Genomic DNA, 23,240 nt, shown 5'->3' with positions numbered 1-23,240 from the left:
CACTGTAACCTCTGCCTCCCAGGTTCAAGCGATTCTTCTGCCTCAGTCTCCCAATTAGCTGGCATTACAGGTGCGCCACCATGCTCGGCTAATATTTGTAGTTTTAGTAGAGATGGAGTTTCACCATGTTGGCCTGGCTGATCTTGAACTCCTGACCTCGTGATCTGCCCACCTCAGCCTCCCAAAGTGCTGGGATTACAGGCGTGAGCCACCGCGCCCGACCAGCCATGTCCACAACTTTATTCTGTGAGAAAAAGAGAATGAGTGCCCTTACTGGGCTCACACAGTGGCATCAAAGCCAGGATCTGACCCTGATCTATTCCACGTCAAACTGGTTCTCCGGAGTCTTTTACTCTTAAATAATGGAGAATAGGTGGCAATGATATTTGAAAGCACTGTTCTTAGACCATGGCTCAGTGCTTGGCTCAGCAAGGCCTCCAGCTCCCTGTTGTGCCCATGTGGGTGGACACACCTGTCATATCTTCAGAAGATGCGGAATGAATTGGACATCACAGCCCTCCTGGGCAGAGAAATTTTAAGCTTCCAGAAGTTACTCCTTGACAAACTTGTCAATCACAGGAATTCTCTGGACACTGACTTTCTGAGAAGTGGGCAAAATGTCAGTTTTTAAGCTATCCTAGAGTCTTAGCTCAAGGATTCTTAAATTATTTGTAAACCTCTATGAGATTTGTACTGCAGGCAGCATCCCCCTTTGACTTCCATTCCTGGAGATTTCAGATACTAAGTCTACTGGTCATCTGGGCAGATTCTATGTTGGCCAGACCCAATGGCTAATACTTCACAGGGCAACAGAAAAGTTAAAATCAAGGATGATGCCTGAGCTCTGAGAACTTGTCTGGGTGCCACAGGACAGAGGATATTGGACACTGATAGAATTTCATGAAAGCCTTTTGAGGTGCCACCAAGTGTCCGCTTACCCTGCATACTCAGGCACACAAACAGTCCCTGCACGTTGAGGCTTTGTCAGTCGAGTTTAGGTTATCTTTGTCTCTCTTAGGAAAGTGGAGAGTGCTTTGGAGTCTCTAGGAATTGGGGCAACATGGACCACCCTGGCCTCTCTTACTTCTTATGTTCTTCTTCTCTCCAGGAGGAGAGATTCTTTTCCCTTGAATAGTATTCTGAAAATCAAAACCTTGGTCATGTGAAAGGGCCGGTTTCCTCTGTCAGGCCTTCACCTGGTCGGGCGTTTTGTACAGGCCAACAAAGGCTATTGTTACCCGGTCGTCTCAGAGTCACCTGGAGGATGCTGAAATAATTCATGCTAAAACAGTTCAATTTTATGTTAAACAGATTCTATTCCTCTTTTTTGCAAATGTGAAGTTTTATAGGCTAGCTTAGTTCAGACTTGCCTGCATGCTTTAATTGGTCTAAAGAAAAGAATAAAACAGGGTGATTTCTTTGTCACCTTCTGGCATAGGGTCTGATTCTGTTGAGAAGAATGTCCCTTATCCTGTTCATGAGACCTGAAAATGGCTCTGATTAACATGCGCGGCACGAACAGTGTTAGCAGTATTGTCACATGATTTCACCACTTACTTTGTGCAGGGCTTTTTTTCTCCCCAAATCAATAGACATATTTCTTGGTTGTGCAGTTGAGTCTCCTGACAGGTTTATTTTTAGTCTTTCACAGAGACGCTGTACAGGTGAGCAATATTTCTCCACATTCCTTCCACACCGTTGTTCCCAGCAACGTTGAAGGCTGGATTTGCTCTAAATTTTGGTGCCAATGTTCTGCCCTTCTGAGAAAATGTGGAAACTGGGACCATCCTCATCTCATCAGTGTGCGTGTGCCCTAGTTTATCCAGAGGCACAAGTGCTGTGTGAACTTTCTGTGGAAATGGGTTCATTTCTCCCCTCCTGGGCTCTGCTTGTTTCAGAGTCGGTTGTCAGTTCAGTAATGGAGAGTGCCTCAGCACGTTACTGATTGCTCACGTGGAGTTTTTTGGTTTTTCTTCTTTGGCAGAGTTTAAAAAGTCAGTACTAGACACTCATGTGCATGGGGTGGAAGACTTACTCATATTGTGACGATGACAGTACTCCCCTAATTGATCTACACAGTCGGTGCAGTACCCATCAGAAATCCCAGCTGCCTTTGTGTAGAAATTGACAAGCTGATCCTGAAGTTCATGTGGAAATGCAAAGGACCCGGAATTGCCAAAACAGTCTTGAAAAAGAAGAACTAAGTTGGAGGACTCGCACTTCCCGATTTCAAACTTACCACAAAGCTGTAATAATCACGACAGTATGGTACTGGCATAAGGAGAGACATATAGACCAGTGAAATAGAACTGAGAGTCCAGAAATAAATCCTTACATTTAGAGACAGTTTATTTTCAACAAGGGTGCCAAGACAATGGAGAAAGAGTAGTCTTTTCAACAAATTGTGCTGGGGCAGCTGGATAGCCACAAGCAAAGAAGGAACTTGGTCCCTTACCTCACACCATAATCAAAATTAACTCAACATGAGTCAAAGACCTAAATGTAAGAGCTAAGACTATAAAGCTCTTGGAAGAGATTTTGTAAAGATAAATCTTCATGGCCTTGGACTAGGCAATAGTTTCTTAGATAGCACCCTTACAGTACAAGTGATGAAATAAACAGTAGGTAAACTGGACTTCATTAAAATTAAACAGTTTTGTGCTTCAGAATCTTTTTTCAAACTGTCAGAAATCCAAGAGGTTGCCTGTGCCTTGAGATGCAGTTGAAACTCTGACTCTAGCCCGTCTTGTCCACCCCCGGGCCTTACTGCCTAGATGCAGTATTTGTCCAGCTTCCCTGGTTGCTGACCACATGGCCTCCCCATGTCTTCTGTGTTCTGTCCACTTTGTCTTGAAGATCCTCCCCTGATTCTCTGCCATTTCTTGCCTTCATGTTTAAAACTCACTTTTTCCTGTGCTTTTCTCCCATTGACTCTTCGGTTCTTGAGTGCTCTTCTCAGCTTCTATCGCACTGATTTTCCTGCGTTAGTTCTTTCATCGTTTGGGGATGTGCTTCGTTCTCCAAGGATGGTGAGCTGCTCGGTGGCAATGATGAGAATGGCCCTAGACTCTGAGGCTGTTCTCTGGGAAGAGAAGACGGTGTAATGGAAGGAGCCTCAGAGTGGAAGGCAGGATTCCATTCCACTCTCTGCTCTTGCTTTAAGGAGCTCTGCGCCTGGAGCAAACCACTTACTTTCATTGTGTCCCTGTTTCTCCCATTATGGAATGAACTGGATAGGAGTTCACATTAAACACCTACAGGCAGACCTCAGCCCTTTCCTGGTTGACCTGTGAACACTTTGTTCACATCTTGCTCCCCTCTCATTTCCTTTAAGTCTCAGGGAAATAGTATTTCCTGCACTGGCACTGGTGGCCACTCCTACAAAACAAACAGTGTCTGATACTGTTTGTTTTGTTTGGTTTTTGTTGTTTTGAGACAAGGTCTCACTCTGTCACCGAGGTTGGAGTGCAGTGGTGCTATCAGGACTCTTTGCAACCTTGATCTCCCAGGCTCAAGCGGTCCTCCTGTTTCAGCCTCCCGCGTAGCTGGGACTACAAGTGCCTGCCACCATGCCTAGCTAACTTTTGTATTTTTTGTAGAAACGAGGTCTTGCTATGTTGCCTAAGCTGGTCTTGAACTCCTGGGCTTGAGCCATCCACCCACCTTGGTCTCCCCAAGTGTTGGGATTACAGGCATGAGCCATTGTGCCCAGCCTGATATCATTTGTTAAACACCAGTTGAGCACCTGTTGGATGCCAGACACTGGACTTGGGCCCTGGGTGTTCATTGCTAGTCCTCGCTTGCCCTAAGAAGCTGCTGGGCTGGCGATTCCCAGTTGTGGTAGGTTCAATCAGATTCTCAGCTGACGATGTGGATGGCTTGTCTGTGATTAAGCTCCCCTTCGTCAGGGTCAGACCCCCCCTTACCTAAGATTGATGGGGTGAGGAAGTGAGGATTTGTGTAGTACTTGTTGATGTTCACGTGTGTGATCCTACTGAGGCCTTAACTGTTTATTGACGTTACTGGGTATTCTTTTCTTATTGCCCAGGAAGGAAACTGAGGCAGAGAGCTTATGTGATGGTTCTGTAGTAAGGGACAGAAAGCTGGTTTTGTCGTTTTGCTTGGAAACCCCTGCCTTTCCACTCACTGCATCACCTCCCTCCTTAAGGGCTACTCTGGCCATAGTGGGAGCCTCATGTCATTGTCAGGGGGTTAAGGCTCATAATGAAATAAAACCTGGAAACTCCCAGGGCTCGTTCCTTCAGCCAGTTTGGGATATTGGTTTCCTGACATTTCCTTCTCTAGCCCGATAGATGACATTTATCAGTTCCTAGAGAGGAATCTGATGTCTCTTTTTTTGCTGTGTTGAGAAGGGGAAATTTCTCCAATTTTTTTTGTTGTTGTTTTTGTTGTTTTTTAAAAAAAAAAAAAGCTTATTAGGCATAAGTTTCCTTTGTGTACTGCTTTTCTAAAAATTGGGACCTGGACAAGATTAAAAACACTCTTCATTTTTTAGGACTCCCAAATGCGTCAGAGCACAGCTTATAGCTTACATCAGCCTCAGGGAAACAAGGAACATGGGACCGAGCGGAACGGCAGCCTCTACAAGAAGAGCGACGGGTACGTGAGGGGGTGTTGCTAGAGTTTAAATGTACGTTCGTTATCTCATGTGTCCAAAATGTCTAAACTCTTATTGTTTCTCCCACTTATCCACAAGGATCCGAAAAGTGTGGCAGAAAAGGAAATGTTCAGTTAAAAATGGTTTTCTGACCATATCCCATGGTACCGTAAGTATTCTCTTTTAATCCATGGTGTCTGCTGTATTAGATGAGGTTGGTGTTGGAGGACTTTCTGAAGTTAGAGGGCAGGAGTTGTTCTCCGTGTGTTATGGTATTAAGGATGCGTCTTGAAGACTTTCCCTGTCAGAAATGCTTGTTGGCCTCCATCTTGATTTGGTGCACCTGCAGCCTGTTTATTCTTTTTCTTTCCTTCCTTCCTTCCTTCCTTCCTTCCTTCCTTCCTTCCTTCCTTCCTTTCCCTTCCTTCCTTCCTTCCTTCCTTCCTTCCTTTCTTTCTTTTTTGTTTTTTTGCCAAGTGGAGCCTTGTGCTTGTTATCTTCCACTCCCTAGCAGAGTCAGGAGTAACTGATAAGCCAGGTTGTCTTTACTGAGAAGGCTGTGACTCCAGAAAGCACACAACAACAAACTGCTCCCCCAGCTCTGTCTCTGGAAATCAAACATCTCACTTGGGAAGAGTTCTACTTTTCCGTTAAGAGAAGAACATTTAAATGGGCAGGACTCTGGGGACCAGAAATCCATGGGAAGAGAGATTTCAGTAATTTTATTATCGAAATCTAACATACGGTGCCCAACCTTAAGGCCTCTTTCCATCATCCTGTTTATCAGAGTCCATGCAAGGAAAAACAGAGCCCTCGATGTTGAGCATATGAAAAGCCAGTCAGGATGAAGTTCCTTACCAATCTAGCTTTCAGAGGCCGGGAACTTTTATCACAGACACAGCCCTGCACGCCACACTGTTCTTTCCGTGGCAGTATTATGCGTACTGTTGCCTCACCTGGCGTGACCAGAGCTGGTGAAAACCACAGGGACCAGTAGACAGCTTTGGTGACGCCTCAAGGCTGAGGTCGTTGCCTTTTTGTTGCTAGTGAGGTGCTGAGAGTCGTTTGCATTCCCATTCCCCAAGCAGAGGCCTACTCGTGCATGCAGTCCAGCAGCCTTGGGCGTGTGAGTGGATGGTAGTGACCGTCTTTCCCGCCCCTTGTCCCTCCAGTCCCCTGGTGAAGGCAGAGCTGGGCAGGAGCTCAGAGGGGCTCTTCTGGCCCCTGTAGAAATGTCATCACTCAACGCGGGGTCCAGAGAAACGGCCCTGAGGTTCTTATGAATAAGGGAATAGAGTAAAACCCCAGTTGAAGCGTGTCACAGCAGCAAGGATTGTGTTCCTCCGGGGGTGCCTTCGTTTTTGCCGACTTCGTTTTAGAAAGGGAGAGAGAAGCTGGAATGGTATATACCCAGTATAGGGATTCTCGACGACCTCTGTTCTAGGGGATTGAATGTGTCTCTGAACTTGGAAATGAAGGTCATTTTCTATTTTCAAAACCCAACTTTCACTGGTCATTTGATCACCACCGTACCCCCCAGCGCCATGCAGTTTGGATCTGAATGGGATGGTCTGGGTAGGTGCGGTGGCTCATGCCTGTAATCCTAGGACTTTGGGAGGCTGAGGTGGGCAGATCACCTGAAGTCAGGAGTTCGAGATCAGCCTGGCCAACATGGCGAAATCCTGTCTTTACTAAAAATACAAAAATTAGCCAGGCATGGTAGTACATACCTGTAATCCCAGCAACTTGGGAGGCTGAGGCAGGAGAATTGCTTGAACCCAGGAGGCGGAGTTTGCAGTAAGCCAGTATCATGCCACTGCACTCCAGCCTGGGAGACAGAGCAAGACTCCATCTCAAAAAAACAAAAAAGACATTCTTTCCATGCGTGGATGTGAGGGTATGCGTTCTGTAGACCAAGGGAAACAAATTTATCCAGCCATCACTGTCTTTAATATTAGGAATGTTAGATTAGATGAGATTAGGCTCCCTTCTAAATACCTTCCAGATCTCAACACCTGTGGTTCTGTGGTCTGCTTTCGAATTGGTGTTCACTCGCTGTTTGTTTGAACTCAGATTGACTGCCTCAGTGCAGAAACTGTCATACAGCTAAGTTCTAGTTCATGCTTTTACCGCTCTGAAGTCAAGGGGCATATTTGCTTCATTGAGAGTTCCCCTAGATCCAGGCCTCAGGTTAAGCCAGGTAGTGACTCTTTCAATGGCAGGTGGAAAACAGGTCTGGTAATCCTTTGCTGACAGCATAAACTTCACTTCAAGTCACTTCCATAGCATGAACTTCTTTTCAAAAGACGTGGAGGCTTAGCTGTCTTTAAGTTTGCATGGGTTGCCCCAGTTTTTGGCAGATAGTACGGTTATAACCGGCATCACTGGGATGCTGAGAACTCAGCTTGTCACACAACGTGCATATTTAATAAGTGCTTTGTGTTTGGAGGGGAAACCCCTCTCCAGGGAATCTCCACTTCCAGAGGTCTCCTCCTGCCTTTAGCAGCCATTGCTGCCTACATCCTGCAGGGGGTGGCAGGTGGGGTTGTCTTGATTCACTGCCTCGCTGCCATGCAGCAAAATAAGTAGTTTTCCAGTGCTCCTTTCAGTGGCCGAGTGTACCTTTTCTCACCTTTTCCCTATTTCCCTGCGTGCTCTGGAAGTCAGAATCCAGAGGGCCCCTCTGTATTGACTGCATCTACAGAGGGGGTGCACGTGGGAAAGTGAGTTCGCCCATACCAAGGAAGAGAATGGAGAGACGCCCTTTTGGTTTGCTTTGGTTTTGACTTGATTTCTTGTTCAGCTCACCTGTTTCAGGAGCCAGCAGCTCCTGAGTGTGCTCATGTACAGTCAGGAAAAAAGGGCACATTTCCAAAGACTTGATTAAGTGGAAATCTAAGAGCAGAGCCTGGCACACAGCTGTGAAGCAGGTCTTTAAGAAATGAAAACACACAGGGTGTGTTTACACTGGTAGGAAAACCCTTCCCAGGAAGCTGGCAACCTTCGGGAAATGAAGTTGTTGTACCTGGTTGGAGCAGAGGATTGAGGATAGCATTCGGGAGATTCGGTCAGAGCCCGAGTTGAGTTTCCCTCTTAGCCAAGTCTGTTTTCTGGCCCTAGGAAGAAGTGATCCTTGGGACAAAATAACTCTAATTAGGTATCCTCTTTGCCAGACTCACAGCATTGCCACGCCACTGAGGGCAGGAGACTGTGTTACACTGGAAGGAATGTCCACCGGCTCTTGCACAATCTAAAATTTTAAAAAAATGATCAGTCATGAAGAAAGAAGAAAACATCTTCCTTCTAAAAGCCTGACAAATTGGAAAAAAAATAGAACGGCATGTTTAAAATGGAGAATCACTGATGATCTCTGTCTGCATGGCAAACTCTAAGGCTATTGCGTCGTTTTTTCACCATTCCTTCCTGAGTTTTCTAAACTAGGGCTTCTTAAATTAAATTCTCAAGAAAATACTGGTATTTTGTGAATTAGATGAAACTGTTCTATATCTCAGTTAACTGATGACACTGGTTTTTTTTTATTTGTTTTTTTCTTTTTGAGACAGAGTCTCGCTGTGATGCCCAGACTGGAGTGCAGTGGCTGATCTCAGCTCACTGTAACCTCTGCCTCCTGGGTTCAAGCAGTTCTCCTGCCTCAGTCTCCCAAGTAGCTGGGACTACACGCACACGCCACCATGCCCAGCTAATTTTTGTATTTTTAGTAGAGACGGGGTTTTACCATATTGGTCAGGCTGGTCTCGAACTCCTGACCTCAGGTGATCCACCTGCCTCAGCCTCCCAAAGTTCTGGGATTATAGGTGTGAGCTACTGCATCCAGGCGACACTGTATTTTTCCAAATTGCAACAGGGAAGGATTTTAATGTATAGAACTTTCTCCCATAAATTTGTCTAATAGCTTTACTGTTAGCTAATACTTAATCTGTATACTTAATATTTAACCTGAATAGCAAACAGTTATTAATGTAAAACAGAACTGCTGATGATCATGCTTAAGATCAGCTTGTATGTTTTGTGGAGCCATTCTTATGGTTGTCATTTTTTTAATATGTAGGCACATTTATGTCATTATAATTATTCCTACTTCAAATAAAGGCGCTGAATATTTTTCTCTATTTTGTGATATGCTGTGAAGTGAGAAATCTATCTTTTATGGTAGTTAAGAACGAACACCTTTCCCCATATCACAGGGAAAAAGAAAGACTACAAGGTGGAGGTGGGGAGGGAGGATGAGTGGTGTAATTTAAGTTGTGGTTCTTTGCTGCTCTTAAAGATAAGTCCAGGCAAGCGACTGCCTTCCGTGAATACCCAAGTCAAGAACAGGGAGAGTGGCAGTTGAGCCCCGAGCCCTGGAGCCAGCCTGACTTGTTGGAATCCTAGCTTCCCCACTCCCTAGCTGTATAACCTCAACCAAATTATTTGGTCTGTCCGGGCCAGTATCTTTAGCTACAGAATTGGAGTAGTTCCGACCTCAAAGGGCAGTTAGGAAAATTAAAGGAATTATTTCATGAAAAATGTTTAGAACAGCGCCTGCCTTGTGTAGGTGTATAATAAAAATAGCTGAGTACATGTAGCTATTGTTATTCAGAGTCATCATTTTGTCCATGAAGGTGCTTCTGTATTTATCAAAGTGCACAAACCTCGTTTATTATGTATCTAAGACCCACAATTGGGAAGTAGCCCTAAAATGTGCCCACGTATAGTTGTGTCATCACAGGGAGGTAACAGAAGAGACACAGGCTACGTACGGGTGGGTATACACCCGTGTTAAAGTACTTGCTTGCATGCATGGTGTGTAACCCATGTCTCTAGAAATAGATCATTTTGTGTGTTGGTTCCTGGATAAGTTAGGTAATCCGATTGGCCACAATCCACAGTCAGTGGTGCTTTCACTTGAAAGTGTCCAGATTTACAAGATTAGGCAGAGCTTGATATCTTCTAATACTGATTTCTGATGCTCCAGGAATTCTCTGAGATATCTACAGAGTATGGAGAGTATCTGACTAACCTGTAGAAGATAAGACCAACACAGCCACGAACCAGGAGAGTCTAGTACAACCCTGTTTATTGGACTTTCACTAGTTCAAACATACATTTATTAAACCCAAATCCTTCACTCTGCAAGGATGGGTTCAACTCTCCCACCCTAACTCTGTAGACTCACTGGAAGGAAGCTGCTGGGCCTGGAAGTGCTTGAGGGTTTCACAGGTCTGTCCAGGCATAGCTGCATATGTGTATGTATCTGGATTAATCCCAAATCCAGGTTTTTTTCATCTTGAAGTGACCGGTGGCCAAGGGAAGTGGGGCCCAAGAACGATGAAAGTTTAAGACATTCTTATTTGATCTTTCCTTTAGCAGCTTGGTGGGTGGGTAAGATAAGCCCACTCCTATTTGGATATTCTTCCAAGACTTCTAAGAGGTATTCTGCTGTTTGAAATTTTCGTTTCTGAAATTATCTTCTTACCCTCAGTCCTTTGCTTTTTTGGACTAAGTATGATCTATTTTTTGAAACTGTAATACAGTAGCCATTTTTGACACACCTCTGATGAAAGTATGTTGTGATCGCTTGGTGTCATGTATGGGGGAGAGGGTTTGGGGGTTACAGATATAAATGAAGTATATTTTGTTGAAACTTAAGTGACAGCGATGGTTGGCATTTAGGAATGTGAATCTATTATCTGTCATGACTTCAAACAGTAGGAAAATAATTCCTCTGCCATTTTTGTGCTGTGAAATTACCTTCCCTGGAAGTGAGGTTTTTGCTAAGAAAAAATGCTTTTAAGATCACCAGAAATTGAACTGGGTGGCCAAGTTACCTGGCGCATCATCTGTGTTGTCGGTAGGAATCAGAACCAAATGTTTTGGGCTTAGCCATGGCGGTACCTTGATCTGAAGGCACCCACTGCCAGCACCCTCAAAGCTGGCATCGCTTGTCCCCTTGTCCAGGTGGGTTTGTGTAGACCACCAAGGTGCCCTTGCAGGGAGGCAGTTGCCCTCTGTGGAGACGAAGTTCAAGGGCCTCTGTAATTTGTCTCAGTCATGCCTTCCTCTGTCAAGTCTGCCTTCTAAAGGCCACCTTTGCGAACTAGTGAAGAGCTTGCTCTTGCTGTATCTCGTGAGGATTGATACTGTATGATTTTCCATTCCTTCCACCCAACCCCAACCTTTTTATTTGTTTTTTGCTTTTAAACAGGCTAACCGGCCTCCTGCAAAGCTCAACCTGCTAACCTGCCAGGTGAAGACCAACCCTGAGGAGAAGAAGTGCTTTGACCTTATTTCACGTAAGGCTCCCTCTGAGATGCTGCACCACACAGAAACGTTGTCTTATGCTCTCTTCTGTGGCATCCTTCACATTTCAAACACTGCATTCTGAAGAATTGGTTTTTGAAGAAACACACCCTTTTTTCTAGCAATATGCATGCTTTGTGTTCCGTTAGTAACTGCTGGCTTGCTAGCCTTTCTAGTTGAGAGTTTGACTTTGAGGACTGGCCCTGCTCCTCAGGGACACTGTAGACCTGAGACATCATCACCTGCCTCTCTGAGCTCTTAGCCTCAGCATTCCTGTTCCTAAATAAGGAGATCCTATAGAGAAGCCCGCAAGCCTAAAACCCCTTCACTTTAAAAAGAGAAAAGAAGGACAATTCTGTTTTCAAAAGCTTACATAATTTGGGTGATGTTAGAAATGCTATAAAACTAAAATGAGGGTCTTCAACAGGGCCCTTGAAACTTCAGTGTTTGAAACTGTTTTTCTTCCTCACCACAGGATTAGTCTTTCTGCTTCTCTATGCTTTTCCTTTTTGTGGTGTTCACAAAAGAATCCCCATGGAACCATCCGTTGTGGTGAATGTTTACTCAGCACCCCCTGAATTGAAGGGCTCATAAAAGAAAATAAGATAAACCTTTTTTCCTTGGTATTTCTGTGTGGCAGGGTTACAGTCTAGGGGAAGAAAGGGCCAGTCTCCCCTTTGAAGAGGCAGTGTCTAGGGATTTGGGCGCAAGAGTTACATTTGCAGAGGACCACGCCGGACTGTGTACTGTAGGGAGGCGGTGCTGTTCTCTGTGCCTCAGTACCCCTGAGTGGGAGATGGCTGCCTTTTCAAATGTCTGTTGACCTGTATTATTGAGGGCTAGGAAGTCACCTTTTATGTGATTTAGCATTCCCAGCAAACTGCGGGTGATTAGCACTCCATCTTACCCGTAATGGCTTGCTCTTACCCTCCTTTTTTCCCTTCTTATACCCTCTGTGTCCATCTCTGGGGAGGGTTGAGCACTGTGATGTGTGCAGAGGGTTCCAGTACCGTTTGTTCTGTTCTTCAGACTCTAGACTGGTTTGTAAAATAAAATGGACTTTATCCTGCGTCAAACACCCATCCTAACTCAGTCTAGTAAGGTCCACAAACTCTCATCAAACTTGCCTTTCATTCATACAAGATGTTATAAAATGCTGAGTACTGGCCAGAGTTTAAAATGTGATTGCAAGCCAGGTGTGGTGGTGTGATCCCGTAGTCCCAGCTACGTGGGAGGCTGAGGTAGGAGGATCACCCAAGCTCAGGAGCAGACATCCAGCCTCGGTAACATAGCAAGACCCTGACGCTTTAACACACACACACGCACACACACTCACACAGTGATCACTGCTGGGTTACCTGTGTCTAGCTAGCAAAAAAGGCTTGAATTGAAGGGTTTCAGAAAACCTGATGGTGTAACCTGATGTCTGCCAGCGGCTGGGGCTAACTCAGAGGGTTTTAGGCCTTTCCGTTTTCTGAACTAGTAACACACAAGAAGCTCTGCGTTAAAATGCCCATCATTGACTGATAAGCAATAATAGTGAACCGATCGCCTGGAGGTGGGTGTAGGGACTTCTTCCCTCAGCTGCCCCAGGTCCCTCCAACATGCCCCGCAGGAAGACCCTGCTAGATGCCATATGTGCAGAAGCACTTGCTCCAATGTATTTCCAGCCTACACCTTTTTACAACACAGCAGGCAGCAGGGAGGATCGGTAGATGGCATGTGTGCATGCCTCCCTTCTGGGCGTGAGTTACTGTAGCTCTTACGTGTGTGGGAACGTGGTCCTCTGTGAATCTGGCCACACACAAGCTCTGTGGTCAACTGATATTTACCAAGATCCTGCCAGTGTCTTTGCTGCAGCCTGATGCACTTAGACATCTTCAGGAAGGACTTCTAGCCTCTGATGCCCAGAAAGGCTTGCTGAGCACAGCTGGGGGCAGTGTCATGAGTTTGCGAGAGTCCGTTATTGTCTTTGAAAAGAGCTCTTATCCCTCCTTCTTCCCTGCTTGTCTTCCAGTGGGTAAAATGAATTCCAGTCATGCAAATTCTTCATCCTCAGGGAGTTTTCAAAAGGTGCCTTCCCTATGAGTATCTGTAGTGAAAATGCTTTGTGCAGGGCTGCATAGGTTTGGGTTGAAAACTGGCCAGACACCCCAGAGAGTCATTATGGTAAACCTGGCTTCAGTGTAAGCCATGATTTGATGAATATCCTGAGAACGTGAAGGACATGGGGTCAGGGCCTGGTTCTGGCTGATTCAGGAGCATCTGTCTTCACCCCTCTCAGATTCCTCCTCTGCTTCCTGACCAGCCTCATGGGATAAGCATCACCAAGATGCTTTTGAACTCTCAAGATATTTGGGGGGGCCAGGCAGTGGCTCACGCCTGTAATGCAAGCACTTTGGGAGGCCAAGATGAGAGGATTGCTTGAGGCCAGGAGTTTGAGACCAGACTGGGCAACATAGCAAGACCTCCTACAAAAAATTTAAAAATAGCTGAGTATGGTGGCATGTGCCTTTAGTCCCAGCTACTCGGGGGCTGAGATGGGAGGATCGCTTGAGCCCAGGAGGTTGAGGTTGCAATGAGTTGTTATCGTGCCATTGCACTGCAGCTTGGACAACACAGCAAGACTGTCTAAAAAAAAAAATTGGGGCAGTTGGGGAAGTCAAGTGGAGGCACATGCATTGAGGCAGTGAGGGTGATATTTTCTGTGTGCGTCTGCCAGGCACCACATGGTCACCCATTCCTCCTCCTCCTCCTCATCTGGTCAGTTCATCTTGGAATCTGCCCAGAGAACTCAGAAGAGCAATAGACTGACTGGCTGATTACAGTTATTTCCTACAAGATGCTCCTTTATCGTCCTCCCCCCTAAACAGGGGCTTCCCATTCTCACGAAGGTGGAATTGGGGCTGGGGGCAGTGACTCACACCTATAGTCCGAGCTACTTGGGAGGCTGAGGTAGGGGGATCACTTGACTCCAGGAATTTGAGGCTGCAGTGAGCTGTGATTATGCCACTGCACTCCACCCTGGGTAACAGAGGGAGACCTTGTCACTTTAAAAAAAGAAAAAGATGTAAATGGGCATGGACTCTTCTAGGAGGATGGTTCTGTGGCAAGGCCAGCCTTTCTGGGAGCTCAGCCAATCCGTTGCCTGCAGACTGACCCCACTTGTAGCAAATTCAAGTCCGGAGCCATTATCCGCAAACCCCACTGGCACCCTGGGCAGGATGGAAAGAATAGGAAAATTTTGAGGTGACCCAAGTGAGTCCCCTAAGTAGGATGGAGCCAGAGGGAGTCAGTGACCTTCCAGGTCCACACGGCAGGCTAGTGGCCAGTAGAGCCAGAGCCCCGGCTGGAAGCTGCCCTTCGCTGGCCACCAGCACCTGAGTGCTCCAATTGCCCCCTCAGTCTCCTCCTGCTCTTCTCCCTCACAGCAGAAGCTGCTAGAAGCTGTCTGCTTATTTGTAGCATCTTTAAAGAGTGTAGTAGAGGGGATTCTTGCTTGAAGTTTTTCCTCAGAGGTTTGCCTCCTGCTTCTGCAGTTTTTACACGTCAGAATGCAGAAATTGGCCAGGTGCAGTGGCCCACACCTGTAATCTCAGTACTTTGGGAGGCTGAGGTGGGAAGATAGCCTGAGCCTGAGAGATCAAGGCTGCAGCGAGCTGTGCACTGCACGTTTGCACCACTCCACTCCAGCCCGGGCAACAGAATGAGACTCTGTCTCAAAAAAAAAAAAAAAAAAAAAAAAGAAAGATGCCATGGTGTTGTAGAAAGTGATGGGGCCAGAAGTCCAGGAACCAAGTTCTGCTGCTGGCTATGCTTGTTTTTTGCAGCTTAGCCTCTCTAGGCTTCAGCCCTCACCCAGTCACTTACCAAGAGTTGTTCTGAGAACCAATGTGCTTTCAGGAGTAAACACCAGAGAGAAGTGACATGTCCACTCACTTTTAGGAGCACAGATGTTGGTTGTGTTTCCCTAAGAACAGAATCGGTACTTGTCATCATTCTGCCATCTGCAAAAGCTGGATTCCCCCCGCCCCCGCTTTTCTTTATTAAATCTAATTTTATTTTTTGCTTTGGTTTTAGACTGCTTTTAGATAGAGAATATCCATATATCCCTCCCCCAGCTTTCCCTTCTGTTAACATCTTAATACAGTTATCCAGTAGTCCATGGTAGATTGTTATCCAATCATATTTATATAGTTATCAAAACCAGGAAACACTGGTTTAATGCTGTTAGCTAAAAATCTTACTCAGGTTTTACCAGTTTTCCCCCAAATGTCCTTTTTCTGCTCTAGAATTCCATCCAGGACCCCACGTGACATTTCGTTGTGATTTTATCCTGGTCTTTTGCGGTCTGTATCGGTTCTGTAGTCTTCACTTGTTTTTCATGATACCTTAAAGAGTGTTGACCTGGGTTTTGGTCAGACTCCGCTTCATTTGGATTTTTGTAGTGTTTTCTCATGAGTGGATTGGGGTTATATGTTTTTGGCAAGAGCAGCACAGAAGTGATGCTGCCACATCCCACACAGCCGCCTCCCTGCTGCACACACACAGAGGTCCACAGCCTGGCGAAACACTTGTGAAACAGTGCTGACGCCAGCAATATGTGAGTGTAGAATTTTATATTCGACCATTATTTAACACTCTTCTCCTGATTTAGCTGTATTTCTAGTACTCGATTCTCAAAGCATATTATTCTTAGAATTTCTCATACTAATGTTTTTCTAAGAAAGCCAGAAAACTTCTAAGATACTCTTTTCAAAAAAGGTTTTTATTATTGAAAGGGCTTTAACAATTACTTTTTGGGGGCCAGCTCTGTAGTGAGTTAAAATGAAGCGATTGAGAGGATAGTGATGGTTTTCGTGGAATAGCTTCAGTTTTTAAAAGCAGCATCTTTTAAAACTTGAATGAGGGAAAGGGCAGGTTTATTTTGCATTCCAATGCCACTGTTGGTGAAGGCAGACAGTTGGAGGATATGAGGGAGTGCCTGATTTTATACAAATCAGTAATTTCCTAACAGAGCTAAGATTCCAGAGGCTAATTAGAAACCACTTTCTTTTGGAATTGTGTATGGATTGCTGTCTGGGCTCACAGTTGAAATTCCTTTTGCTATGCAGATGACAGAACTTACCACTTCCAAGCCGAAGATGAACAGGAATGTCAAATGTAAGTTACATAGTGGTGGGACTTTGGGCTGGACTTACCTGTTGTTTGTGGGATTTAACGCAACGTCGCTCTTGTTTTTCTAGATGGATGTCTGTGCTGCAAAATAGCAAAGAAGAAGCTTTAAACAATGCATTTAAGGGGGATGACAATACTGGAGAAAATAACATCGTCCAAGAACTGACAAAGGAGATCATCTCAGAAGTGCAGAGGATGACGGGCAATGACGTTTGCTGTGACTGTGGGGCACCAGGTGACCCAGGGACCCCACCCAACCCTGGGCTCTAGGACATTTAAATCCCATTCTGATTCACAGAATCCATTCATTGATTTTCACTTTCATTTCAAACACAAAATTAAGTGCAGCTCAGCCTGAGTTCATCCCATTACACAAATGCTTAATGAACTGTGCAGACCGCGGCAGGGGAGAGGGGTGGGAAGACGTTTGCCTGCCGGGCCCCAGAGCAGGACTGAGTAAAGAGGGTTTGACAGAGCTGCAAAGATTGAAATGCTTTTTGAGAAATGAGAAATGAAGGGTACAGTGAGGGTGAACTCAAGGTCATGTGGGCTGAGAGGCTGCATGTGGCTGGGCTTCCTTGCTTGGAATCTGCTCTCTTCTCCCTTTAGCCTACTTTGCAGAACTTGTGAAGTAGCTTTAAGCCGCTGTCTGGCTCTGTGACCCTGGGCGAACCACTTGCTTTGTTAAACATCGATTTTCCTGTCTGTAAACTGAAGGGACAGGTCCCTTTCAGCTGACACATTCTGTGAAATAAGATTTTATTTTTACATTTTGATAAAGCATATTGGGGCTTTATAGTAGGATGTGGTTTAAGGAATTTACTTACTCTAATTGAGACAGAATGGTGGGGGTGGTGGGGGTCAGGGGGACTACACAGGTGCATTTTCTGAACACTTATAAAATGAAAAGATGGAGGCTTAGCTAGAATAGTCGGTCCCCTTTTCATTCCTCTAATTCTATGACAATTTTTCTTAAAAAACCGAACACAACAGAAGTAGAGTGGACAGTTGAGAAGTACCCTTAGGTTCCCATGACCCTGAAGACTGTATTTGGCCTTGGATCCATTAAAAACAAACAAACAAAAAAAACTGGCTGGGTGCAGTGGCTCATGCCTGTAATCCCAGCACTTTGGAAGACTGTGGTGGGTGGATCACTTGAGGTCAGGAGTTCGAGACCAGCCTGGCCAACATGGTGAAAGCTCGTCTCTATTAAAAATACCATAATTAGCCTGGCGTGATAGTGCGCACGTGTAGTCCCAGCTACTTAGGAGGCTGAGGCAGGAGAATCACTTGAATCCAGGAGGCGGAGGTTGCAGTGAGCTGAGATCATGCCACTGCACTCCAGCCTGGACGACTGAACGAGACTGTATCGAACAAACAAAAAAACAAAAAAACGAAAATACCTTTTTGGCGAGAGATGAGGTAGGGGGTCATAAGTAGTGAATCATGGTCTTTCTTGAGAAAGGGTAAAGACAGTCTATGATTTGGGTTTTTCATACACTTTGATAAAGAGCTCAGAGGTATGTACTCATTATTTTAAAATGCCAAGACAGTGTGGGAAATAGAAAAATGATGTAGAGTCACCTAAATGGACGCTTGTGCCTCCCCAAAGCACGTGGATACAGTGGAGTCGTCCTACAGAAGCTCAGACGCAGATGCCAAAAAGGTTTTCCAACGTGGATAACATTTTTAATAACTCGAACATTTAAAAAATAACTTCATCATTGTCTACTGACAAGTTGCGATATTTACCTACCGTGAGTTTCTGAGGGTAACAAACAATTCTGAAGAGAATTGTGTTTATGGGTTGTGATGATGTACTCAAGGACATCTTTTTAATTTCCTATGTTTAGCAAATTCCACATTCATCTGTCAGGCATTTTGTGGGTGCTTATCATGTTCTCAACTGATGGTAGGGGCATGTTAGGAGCCGAGCTGTGAGGGGAAAGCGTGGCTTTGAACGCAGTTAGAGGCAGGACCACGGTCTGCTCTGCACTCCCTGGCAACCTCGAGCCTGAGCACTGTGAAGCTGTCTCTGCCGTATAATGAGATAAAAATCCCTGCCCTGGCCATCTCATGGGGCTCTTAGATTTGATACAAAAGTGCTCTGTGATTTCTGAAGCTCTTAACAATGCAAACTATTGTTGCTACTACCAGCGTGCTGAACACAGCATATCATATGTACATAGTACATTCTCTGTTATTATCAGCATCTATAGAAGCGAATGTTTTAAGCCTATTCCCCTTTTACTAGTAGACTTTGGCTGGTCTCATTGTTTTCCTCTTGCTCCATTCTGCTAGTGTGACCAAGCTGGTGATGGGCGGGGTCTGTTTTCATGACCAGCCATTGAGGAGCCCTTGGTCACTGGAGTGTGTCCTATTTATTTTTGCACACACGGCATCTGTCACACGAATGGAAGGATGGGGAGATGGAGAGAGAGGGAAGAAGAGGGAGAGTAGATGTGTGCATATGTGGGTATTGCATGTAAATTGTTGGCAATTATGGACAAAGTTTCCAGCTGTGTTAAGGATCAGAAAATGCTCACGCTCAGAACTCCTTGTTCAGTAACTATGCAGGAAGAAAGTTGTGACTCCTGACCTTCTTTTTGACTGGAAGCTCAAATCTGCCCTGTTCTCTTTGGCAGATCCTACATGGCTTTCCACCAACCTGGGCATCCTGACCTGCATCGAGTGTTCTGGAATCCACCGAGAGCTGGGGGTTCATTACTCCAGGATGCAGTCCCTGACCTTAGATGTACTGGGAACGTCTGAGCTGCTGGTAATTTTTAAATCCTTGATTTGAGATTGGAAACAAATGAGCTGTAAGCTAAGTTTTACTTTTGGCATTCTAATCCATTTTGGTAAGCTAGTGATTGTTGATATATTACCAAATGGGTTTGGATAATTAGAAACTCATTGATAATTCTTCATTTTTAGCTACTGGTGGTTGAGGGCACTTCTTGTTGCAAAACTTTATTCTTAAATGAATAAAGAGGAGTGAAACCAAAACAACATTGAGAGTGGTGTGAGGTTCTGCAGAAATGGAATAAGATGGTGACATAGGCCAGCTCACCCCCTCCATTCGACAGATGGGGAATCCAACATCTAAAGACAGGAAAGTACTTATTTTCCCTCATCACCAGCGATTTCTGACAAGGCTGTGGTGACAGCTTGCCTCAAGCCTCTGACTTTTCCCTACCCCAGATTGTCCCTTTTGGGGGCACATATTGGTCTTCATTTTTACCGCCTTTGTTTCTTAAGTCTTTCATTCTTGGTTCAGTGATAACGCTTAAACCATGTGATAGAGATAGGAGGAGACTGAAGCATTTTCTCTGAAGTGGCTTTCAGAGTATCGAGACTATGGTCCCACAAGGTCCATCAGACAGGTTATGCTTTTGGCCACCTAACACATGAGCTTTCGTGACTGTCTTCCCTAGAAAGCAGTTCTTGAATTCTCTCCTGGGACAGCTGAGTGTTGACAGTAAACAGTGAGTAGATATTGATTGCTATTGATTTTAATGTTGAATTTAAAAGTTTACATGTAGGGAATGTAATGTTCAAGAGCAACAGTCGTGACAGAAAATCAATAGTTGTAGACCATGTTCCTCTCAAGGGGCCATCAGTCTTATTGATGACTTCGAATCCAGTGTGTCTGAACTTCGAGTGCATTTTGAACTCTCTTGTCAAACCTTTCCAGTCTTTCCAGGATGCCTTTATGGTCTTGAAAGACAAGAGTTGGGAGAAACTACCGTGGATCCTAGCAGCCTAGTTAGTAACATCCTTAGTTACTTAAAGTTTAAAACTAAGCTAGACTCACCTAAAGTTTAAAACTAAGGAACTCCAAGCAGTGCCTTCCTGGTTGCATACGGCAATTATTGTTCATGTAATAATGCACGTAACGTACATCTTAGAGAGGTGAACAGGTGTACATGTGGCATCTCTTGGATAACTGATGATGGCATAGATTGGAGAATGTCATGGTACATTTTCAAAGAAGCACAAAGTACTTCTTAGTAAACCCTGATGAACTGTGGCAGTTGTTTCTTCTACTGATTTTCTTAAAACAATGGAAAGTGTTAAGTGATTTATGATGAAGTAGTAATTGTTGATTTTGTACTATGTATTTTGCAGACCACTTTAGATATACTAGGCTCATTTGATCTCCAGTAACAACCTGATGACCTTGGTATATCATCCCAGTTTTACAGAGGAGGAAGCTGAGGCTTAAAATGTTTCAATATGCCTAGGGTTATGAAGCTTTTAAGGTGACAGATCTGGGGTGTGGGCCTCTTTAATCTGATTCCAGACCCTCACCCTTAAACCTTTGAGGAGCCTGGGACACAAATTGGCATTTTAGTGGGTTGTCTTGCTATGTGATAAACATTTAAACATCTCTACTATCCTTCCCTATCACCATCCCCGACAAATGTTTAACAGTCAACTCTGGAGAAGAAAGAACCCTGGTTTGCAACCTGCCTATTCTCGTGGTGTAAACACTCCCACAATGGCCAATTTCAAGCTACCCATGTGAATTACTAAATGTGAAGTTGGAAAAAGATGTTCATTATATAGTACATTCACCATGCAACACAGTGGATGTAAATAACTTCATGAACATGGATAATAGCAAAATGTAGTATAATTAGGAAATGATGAGTTTTGAGTATATACTTTAGTTATTAATATAACATAATTATGAGTTTATATAGTATAATTTTTAATAGTAGCAGTGTTTAGCAGTTGGCTTGCAAAATTCCTGAAATTTTAACAGTTGACTGTTATGAGCTGGTAGGAGCCTGACCCCACCATCTGTTATAATTTCTTAAATGTGTCTCAGAAATTTCATGTTCTTCGTGAGACTGAATTACCTACTAAAGAAGAAAACGCCAAAGAAAAGTGAAAGGAATATGTTGTTCTGTCTTGATGAAACGATGAGGTGACTTCTTATGCCTAATTAAATTCTCCATTTCTGTCTCCCTGAGCCTCCATCTGCATTCTTGTAGGAGTTTAAAGTTTGGTTGACTGTCACCCACAATGAGAAATCAGCCAGTGCCTGCTTAATCAATGTCTGCAGATATTTTCAAAATCGAATTGCTCCCAGAGTTTTAAACTCTCCCTTACCCAAGCCTTTTTTCCTCAGTGGTTATCAGGAAGAGGAGAGACAGCAGTGAGTTGTGTAGGATTTACTCCCTTCAACTCTGCTTGCCCTGTGCTCTGGCTGGTCCTCTGTGGTTCACAGGAGGTGGACGTCTCCTCATGGCTTCCCCAATCCATTTGTTGTGTGCTAGGAGTGTGGTCATGATGTCGTGGCTGTAAACCTTATTCCTTAGCTCTTTGGTTAAGTAGGGTGTCAGGTGTTAGTATTGATTGGCAAAACTGGGAAATTTCAAGGCTTCTTTTTTTTTTTTTTTGAGACAGGGTCTCACTCCATGACTCAGGCTAGAGTCCAGTAGTGCAGTCTTAGCTCACTGTGAGCTCACTGCAACCTCTGCCTCCTGGGTTCAAGCAATCCTCCCACCTCAGCCTCCTCAGTAGCTGAGGCTACAGGCAAGTGCTACCACGCCTGGCTAATTTTTGTGTTTTTGGTAGAGATGTATTTTTGTATTTTTGGTAGCCATGTCCAGGCTGGTCTCAAACTCCTGGGCTCAAGCAATCCTCCTGCCTTGGCCTCCCAAAATGCTGGGATTACAGGTGTGAGCCACTGTGCTTGGCCTCAAGCCTTTTAAAAGTACCCAGGTTGTTTGTTTTATTTTGCTTAGACAATCAGGTACTGGGATGAAGGCTTTCCTGAAGTCTTTACCTCTTTCTCTCTTTCTCTGCGTGTGTATGTGTGTGTGTATGTGTATTTAGAATTATGTCTGACACACCGTTAAGAACCGTAAAGAATTAGCTATCATTGTTACCTCCTTTAACAAAATCCTTTCAGAAAAGTGGTCCCCATGTGCTAACATGTGAACCCCCAGGGAGGCCATGCACGGTCTGTGCTTGTAGTCTGTTCTTATGAACCTTTTCAATTCAGAGTTGCATGGCATGCAGGGCCTCGGCTGACTTGCTCGCTGAAGTATGTTTTCTTGTATAGCAAGTGTTCCTTAGGCCCCTTGGTGCCTTGTGAAAGGAGAGTGGTGGGTGCAGTCTCACAGGAGTAGCATCTCTTCTCTTTTGGGTAAATAGGACAGCCTGTTTCAGGGTGACATGCTGTGACAGCAAGGGATTTTATTTTTTTAATTTTTTATTGTATGTATTTATGGTGTACAACATGATGTTTTAGTATATTGTATACATTGTGTGTGACTAAATCAAGCTAGTTAACACAACTGTCACCTCACACGCTTATGTTTTATGGTGAGAACACTTAAAATCTACTCTCTTGAGCCTGGTGTGGTGGCTGGGCTGGTGCCTGTAATCCCAGTACTTTGGGAGGCTGAGGTGAGAAGATTGCTTGAGTCCGGGAGTTTGAGACCAGCCTGACCAACATAACGAGACCTCCATCTCTACAAATAATTTTTTAAAATTAGCTGGGAGTGGTGGCAAGCACCTGTGGTCCCAGCTACTTGGGAGACTGAGGAAGGAGGATCACCTGAGCATCCAGGAAGTTGAGGCTACTGTGAACTGTGATCTTGCCACTGCACTCCAGCCTGGGCAACAGAGTGAGACTGTCTCAAAACAAAATTTTCAAGTATACAGGACATTATTATTAACTAGAGTCGCCATGTTGTACACTAGATCCCTAGAATTTCTTCATCCTAACTGAAATTTTGTATGCTTTGACCAAGATGCCCAACCCCGGTATCCATAGTTTCTACTCTCTACTTCTATGAGTTCACCTTTTTTGGATTTTGCATATAAATGAGATCTTGCAGGATTTGTCTTTCTTTGCCTGGCATATTTCACTTAGCATAATGTCCTTCAGGTTCATCCATGTTGTCACAAATGACAGAATGACCTTTTTTTCAGGTCGAATAGTATTCCATTATGTGTATAGACCACATTTAAAAAATCCGTTCGTCCATTGGTGGCATTTAGGTTGATTCTTTATCTCGACTATTGTGAATAGTGCTGCAATAAACAAGATGGTGAAGACATGTCTTCAGCAAACTGGTTTCAGATCTTTTGGGTAAATACCCAGAAGTGGGTTATATGG

The 23,240-nt window shown here is 44.6% G+C and overlaps 1 protein-coding gene across 4 annotated transcripts in view; it reads left to right on the top strand.

Annotated features, from left to right (window-relative positions):
- Nucleotides 1–23,240, top strand: part of ASAP2 (ArfGAP with SH3 domain, ankyrin repeat and PH domain 2) — a 203,406-nt gene that overhangs the window by 132,988 nt on the left and 47,178 nt on the right. For all 4 annotated transcript variants that reach the window (XM_033176591.1, XM_033176589.1, XM_033176590.1 and 1 more), the window contains 6 exons: nt 4,517–4,620; nt 4,718–4,787; nt 10,827–10,914; nt 16,036–16,084; nt 16,168–16,334; nt 18,745–18,878. In XM_033176591.1, the coding sequence (XP_033032482.1) occupies nt 4,517–4,620; nt 4,718–4,787; nt 10,827–10,914; nt 16,036–16,084; nt 16,168–16,334; nt 18,745–18,878 (612 nt within the window). The remainder of the gene's footprint in view (nt 1–4,516; nt 4,621–4,717; nt 4,788–10,826; nt 10,915–16,035; nt 16,085–16,167; nt 16,335–18,744; nt 18,879–23,240) is intronic.

Source organism: Trachypithecus francoisi, unplaced genomic scaffold, assembly GCF_009764315.1.
Source record: "Trachypithecus francoisi isolate TF-2019V2 unplaced genomic scaffold, Tfra_2.0 Lachesis_group17, whole genome shotgun sequence".
NCBI lineage: Eukaryota > Metazoa > Chordata > Mammalia > Primates > Cercopithecidae > Trachypithecus > Trachypithecus francoisi.
The sequence above is the reverse complement of the archived record's forward strand: the minus strand, read 5'-3'. Positions and strand labels throughout refer to the sequence as shown.